The sequence below is a fragment of the Phyllostomus hastatus genome, unplaced genomic scaffold, assembly GCF_019186645.2.
Source record: "Phyllostomus hastatus isolate PE091 unplaced genomic scaffold, TTU_PhHast_1.1 phas_scaffold_182, whole genome shotgun sequence".
NCBI classification, from domain to species: Eukaryota; Metazoa; Chordata; class Mammalia; order Chiroptera; family Phyllostomidae; genus Phyllostomus; species Phyllostomus hastatus.
Genome location: NW_025334013.1, coordinates 8,858,961 through 8,865,192, shown reverse-complemented (window position 1 = coordinate 8,865,192; position 6,232 = coordinate 8,858,961). Strand labels below are relative to the sequence as shown.

Sequence of the window (6,232 nt, the reverse complement as noted above, 5' to 3'; positions counted from 1 at the left end):
TTGAGTGTTAGGACGTTTATTGGGGTTGCAGGGATTTGCTGCCACAGCTCTCACGGATGAATCACAGCTGCATTTTCTGCAAGAGCAGACAACAGGGTGAGTGTGTGTGTGTGTGCCCGCGTGCCCGGGTCCCCGTCAGGGGTTGTGCTGGCACAGTGGGAAGAAGGGGGCGCCGTGGGCATCCCTGGGACTTCCCAAGCCAGTCTTGCCTCTGCCTAAGGGCTCTGGGGCCCCTCAGCCCTTCAGACTGCGGTCCAAACGGGGGGCTCAGAACACACACCTGCCCCCAGGCTGAGTGACCCTCTGCTCCCTGACCCTGCAGCTGTATACGGCCAGCTGCGCTGCCCCCTCTCCTCTGCTAGGCCCTGCGCTCCTGGGTCCACGTTTCTCTTTTGTGGGGACTGGTGGGTGCCCAGGGTCAGGACGGGAGCTCTTTGCTGAACCCAGTGGGCAAAGGGGTGGAGAAAGTAACGATTGTGTTCTCTCCTGCACCCGCCTCCAGGCTGCGTCCGGTGAGCAGAGCGCTCAGCGCTTCTTGACCGAGTGACTGAGCGAGTGAGCGAATCAGCGCACAGATGGGCGTGGGAACCAGCACGTGCAGGAATGCACGACGGAACCAGCCGGTGAGTGGGTGAGTGGGGGCGAGGGGCCGGCGCGCGCAGGGAGCAGGGCCGGGGGGGGGGGGGCGGGTGCCCACCTCGTTGATCCAGTCGATGTAGGCGGACACGCGGGTGTAGACGGCGGGCTTCTTGAGGGTGTTGCAGCCCAGCCCGGAGCCGAAGCTCACGATGCCGCGCACCTCCCAGGAGCCGTTCTCCGCCTGGCAGTTCAGCGGGCCGCCGGAGTCCCCCTGCACCGGGCCGGGTGGCATCAGTCCCCAGGCCTCCCCTGCACCCCCCCCACCCAGATGCAGGCTTGGGAACAAGGGCAGGTCGGGGGGGAGGGGGGGCTGGTGGCTCCTCTCGGCCTCAGTGCCCCCCGTTTTGGCCTTGGCTTGTCCATGGTGAGGGAGGCAGAGAAGAGGTGGTTTGGGGCTTCCTTGGCCTCATTCTGGGAGGTCCTGGCTGTCAAACTAGCACTTGATGTGCTGGGTGATCTTGGGACGATGGTAACCCTCTCTGCGCCTCAGTTTCCCTAGCTGTTCAGGTCACCGTGTCCAAGACTGCGGGAGCTGCCCAGAGAGGCGAGGAGGCTGGCACCCATGCAGGGGAACTGGGAACGTGAGGCAGGTGGGAGTGGGGGACGGGCCATGTGTTCGGAACCGGGAGGGTCCCTGATTGTCCTAGATGCTTCTTGGTGTGGGGTCAGACTCCCTGAGTCCTCTGTCTCCCTGGACAGGTGCAGCTGAAGGCACGACGGAACAAGCGTGGAGACTTTAACGAAGTTTCTTCTGCACGTGTCACTCTCACTTAGACCCCCCCAGCACCCCGGGAGGCGCTCCCTGTATCTCCATAGTATAGATGGGAAAACTGCGGTTCAGAGAGGTCAAACCACCTGCCTGAGCTCACACAGCTACAGAGGGGTGGGCCCGGGACTCGAAGGCACTCATGTTCCACTCTCCCGCTCTCGCCACAGTGCCGGGGGCGGGGTGGGGGTGGGGGGGGTCGGGGGTGGGGGCTGGGCAGGGAGGCGGTGGGTGTGACTCGTTTCTCCTAAGCCTCCTGGGCCCACCCAGAGCTCAGTCTCCTCCCATGGAAAGGGTGTGCTCATGTGGGTCTCCACCCTCTACACCTCCTTTGCCCTCCCCACTGCCCCTCCCACGTGGCCACCCGGAGAGGGAGGGGGCGGGGCCCGGACACTCACGTTGCAGGCCGAGATGACGCCGTCACCCCCAGCGCACACCATGGTGTCCTTCACCATGGTGCCCCACCAGTCTTTCTGGGTGCACGTGGCGTGGTCCACCACGGGCTGCAGGCCCTGCTGCAGCTCCTCGGCGATGGGGCCGTTGGCTGGGGGGAGAGCGGGCGATGAGTCAGGAGGCAGCGCAGGCCTTTGGGGGCGGGGCTGGGGGTGGGGATGATGGGGCTGGGACAGGTCTGCCTAGACCTGGTGGTAACCATGCAGGGGCCCTTCAAGGGGAGGCTCTGAGCCAGCGGTCCCAGGTCCCAGACCGTCTGGGTCACAGACCCCTCTGAGGGTGGGGGAGGGGGAGCGGGCTGCAGGCAGGACGAATCCCAGAAAGCACTGGGAGGTGGTTTCTCTCTAACTGGGGTCCTGAGGCTTTAACTGTCCTTTGCCTGCGTGTGGGACTCGGCTTCCAGTGTCGCCCAGAAAAAGGGCTTTCTCGCCCCAAGATTTTCCGAGTATTAATCTGCATTGTCCTCTAAGTCTTGCATAGTTTCGTTTACTTGCATTTAACCTTTTAACTCGGCCCCAGCCGGCATTTTCGGGCATATGGCATACCATAAGATCTAATCCCCTTCCCACAAATTGTTAGTTTCATAGGCACGTATGTGGCACGTACTATGTGCCCAGCCTCGTTTTAAGCATTTGGCAAATCCTGACCCATGTAACCCTCATAGCATACCTTCTAATGCACTTGTCAGAGTGCCTGTTGCATGGTATGTGCTCAATAAAAGTTAGCTGTTGTTATGATAAAGTTAAGAAAATCTGAAGATGTGTAGGCAAAGAGGAAAAGTGATGGGCAATAGTGGGTGGTGTGCTTATTGTGGGAGCCACTTCCTCCAGGAAGGCTCCCGTGGTTTGCCAGAGGCTGTACTCACTCCAGAGGCGTCCCCAGCCAGTGACGTAGCAGGGGTAGTCCTGAGACATCACGGAGCCCGCCTCCGGCAGGCATGCCACCTGGATGGTGTCACTCAGCTCCACGGGTTCCGCCAGCTTGATGAGGGCAATGTCATTGCTGGGATGCAAAGTGGAGGTTTGAGTGAGAGGGAGGCCTTGGCCACCCAGCCCAGGCTAAGGGGTCCAGGGTGTGAGTGGAGAGCCAGGCCGTCAGGGACCAAGAGTCCTCCCTAGACATCGTGAATGCCAGCTTCTCACTGGCCGACAGAGATGTCGGAGGACAGGTGATCCGCCTTCTAACACCGTCACCCGCCCTTTGGATGTAGCTCCTCCCACCTATGTCTTCACGTCACACACACTTAACGGAGGGGAGACGGAGCAGAAGCGTTTGGGACCACTGCAGGTGAGGTGTCAACCGGAAGTTAAGCAAAGGTAAGTAGGAAATTACAGTCATAAAAGAGAGACACTGGTGGAGGCAACATTTTGATGTTCTCATGTTACCAGGATGAGAGCTAGCAACCTTAGCAGACGCGGTTTGATTCCTAGTTCTGACACGCACTTGGCTGTGTGACCTGGGCCAGAGTCCTTAACCTCTCTGAGCCTCAGTTCCTTGCCTAGGGCTGCTGTGAGGAAGGAACCAGAGAGGGCCTATACTGTGTGTATTGCCATGTGTAGTAGGCACTCGGTGAAGGTGAGTTCTGGCCCAGCCTCTGCCTGAGGGAGCCCAGGCAAGCCGCTGTGGGCACTTTGGGGTTGTTATTCCCTGGCCACTTTCTGGGGGGCCCTGAGCAGTGAGGGAGATGGGAGGGGTGTCCCTCTCCACTGAGCGCTTTGCCATGTTGCATAAAGGGGCTATCAGCTGGCCGTGCAGGGCGAGGATGGGGTGCAGGGACAGGGAGGGGCGGGCGCTGCAGCTGTCTCGGGGACCCCTCCTCCTTCTGCACTGCTCCCAGGGGCCGAGGGACGGTCAGCCGGGCACTCACCGCACCAGGAAGGAGTTCCACTTCTCATGGACAAAGATGGTGTCCACGCCCACGTACAGGGAGCCTTCCTCGTCTTCCACGGCTAGGTTGTTCTTACCCACGGCCACACGGTAGGTCCGGGAGTTGCTGAACAGAGGAAGAGGACCGGGTCATCAGGGGGGCCACCTGCTAGCTGGTGGGGGGGCAAGGAATTGGGGGCTTTGGTGACTCAGCTTGGCGGCCATGTGGGAGTCATTTGGGGGAAGGGAGGGTCTAACCCCATTGACCCTTCCCAGGGTGCAGGGTAAGGGCCCTGGTCGAGTCCACTTTGACTCCTAGGTGGGTAGCCTCGGGCCTCAGTTTGCTCATTGCTGAGGCGGAGATGATATTGGAAGGCCCCCTCCAGGACTGATATGAGAACGGATTGCTTCCCGCCTGCATCATCTCGCCTGCATTCCTCTCTGGCTCTCCCGCTCCTCCCCTCACACCCTCTGTTCCCTCCTTTGTGCTGGCTGTTCCCTGCACCTGCCACCCCCTTCCCCACGGGTGGCGAGCTCTACCCTCGCTGCCTGCAGGTCTTTGCTCAAATGGGTCCTTTGCAGAGAGACCTTGCCGGCCACGTCATTTAAAATAGAACCCCCTGTACTTCTTATTCTCTTCCAGCCTGTTTTCTTCACTGCCGTTTGATGTGTTATCTATTGTATTTACTTGTGTAACGGTCTGTTGCTCTGCCTTCCGCTAGAATGTAAGCTCGCTGAGAGCACAGACCTTGTCCCGACGGCTGAGTCCCCTGGCACGTAGGAGGTGCACAATAAACACTGCTGAATGGAGGAATGAACACGGAGTTACAGATGTAAGTAGCTTATTTGGCTGAGTGTGTAGTAGGTGCTCAATAAAAGCAGCTCACCGGGCTCCCGCCCGCTCTGGGCGTCAGCCCCGCTCACCTGATGCAATGGGCGGCCGTGAGGACGAAGTTGCTGGCGATCAAGGTGCCACCGCACGTGTGCCTCCACGTGTCGTCCCTGAGGTACTGGAGGGAGATCTGGAGGAGGGGCCAGGTGTCAGCCCACAGGGACCCCCCCTCCCACCCCCTGTCCACCCACTTCCCTCCCCTGCCACAGCACTTACCTGCCAGGGCCAGCTGTGGGGCCGGGCATTGTCTCCTCCCACCACCCGGGCCGCTAGGTTGGGCAGGAAGGTGGGGACCCCGCAGCTGGAGGCTGAGGGAGACAGAGGAGGAAGAGCACAGGTGAGGGGGGCTGGCACCCCACTGGGGAGGAGGCAGGAGGAATGTTGGGGCAGACACAGATTCAGAGTTTACTGCGTGACTTTGGGGAGCCACCTAGTTCTCTGGGCCTCAGCTTCCCTTCCTGTGAAATGGGAAGAACAGCACCAGCTGGGCATGTTTTCCCTCTGAGAACAAAATTAGACGAGGCCACCAGAGCGTTTAGCGGAAGGCCTGGCGCTCAGGGAGCGCTTCCTGCCTTGAAGGGAGGAAGGAAGAGGTGGCCGGCGTGTGCGTGAGTGCCCGGGAGCACCTGTGTCCTTCCTCCTTACCTGCTGCCCTTTCTAGGCTGCAGCGTAATGTGGGGTGGGGTGGGGTGCGAGCAGTGAGTCCACAGAGTCCCAGACTGTCACAGCTGGGAGCTGTGTGGATCGGTCAAGTGCATGTGCTCCACAGTGAGACAGACCCAGACTCAAGTTCTGGCTCCACCACTGACCAGCCATGGGGTCTTGGGCAAGATGTGGAGGCACACTGAGCCTCAGTGCCCTCAGCTGCAGAGAGGGGGTGCTAATGCGCCCTGCCTCTCAAGGTAGCTGTGAGGGTTAGGGGAGCCCCTGCATGTACGGGGCTCAGCGCAGCGCCTGGCACCTAGTGAACACGCAATCAGCAGGAGCTGCTATTATGATTACTGCAGTCGTTATTGTTAGCTAGAAGGACTCTTAATCAAGTGCTCTCATTTGCCCAAACAGCCAGTGAGATTTAGAGAAGGGAAGAGACTTGTCCAGGTCCTGCCAAGAGGGAGTGACATTCAAGCCAGGTTTGTCGACTCCTAATCTGGGAGAAGGCCACCAACGTGGGGGAGCAAAGAGTCCCCACGGGAGGGGTGCCGGTGCTGGGAAAGCAAGCCCCGATTGTCCCCAGGGTGAGGTGCGGGCCCGGTCTCTGCACACCTCGCCGCTGACCTCGCCCCGGGAGGTCAGATCGTCAGCTCTGGTTTGCAGAGATGGAAGCGAAGGGGTGCATCTCACACAGCGGGTTGGCAGTGTCTGCACCCGCCTGGGACCCCAAAGCTCCCTTCCGGGGAGGCCAGCCCAAGCTCACAGCCCAGGGGCTGCAGCGGGTCCCCGACCCACAGCTTACCGCAGGCCAGGAGCGCGGCGAGGACTGTGATGCTCAGCATGCTGTGTGTGTTCAGGACCAAGTGGCCGTCGAGGCCGGCGGGACACTCTTTATAGGCAGGAGTGGGGTGACCCTCCCCACCCCACCCCACCCCACCTGGTCAAGGCTGAGCCACCTCTTGGGA

General features: G+C 60.5%; 1 protein-coding gene across 1 annotated transcript; it reads right to left on the bottom strand.

The window, feature by feature from the left end:
• CTRC (chymotrypsin C) lies at positions 1-6,196 on the bottom strand. Its single transcript, XM_045859090.1, has 8 exons — positions 6,070-6,196; positions 4,833-4,924; positions 4,649-4,746; positions 3,726-3,851; positions 2,724-2,860; positions 1,804-1,949; positions 698-850; positions 1-76 (listed from the first exon to the last, which is right to left on the bottom strand). Exons 1-8 carry the CDS (start codon positions 6,107-6,109, stop codon positions 62-64), a joined length of 807 nt encoding a protein of 268 aa, XP_045715046.1. The 5' UTR covers positions 6,110-6,196; the 3' UTR covers positions 1-61.
• Between the last annotated feature and the right edge of the window lie 36 nt (positions 6,197-6,232).

Excerpts from the sequence above, each read along its gene's own strand:
- CTRC (XM_045859090.1), bottom strand. The coding sequence starts at position 6,109 with ATGCTGAGCATCACAGTCCTCGCCGCGCTCCTGGCCTGCG. Across the intron at positions 3,852-4,648 it reads ACGGCCGCCCATTGCATCAG|CAACTCCCGGACCTACCGTG; the intron begins GTGAGCGGGGCT and ends TCCTCTGTTCAG. Across the intron at positions 851-1,803 it reads GCGTCATCTCGGCCTGCAAC|GGGGACTCCGGCGGCCCGCT; the intron begins GTGAGTGTCCGG and ends GGCCCGGTGCAG.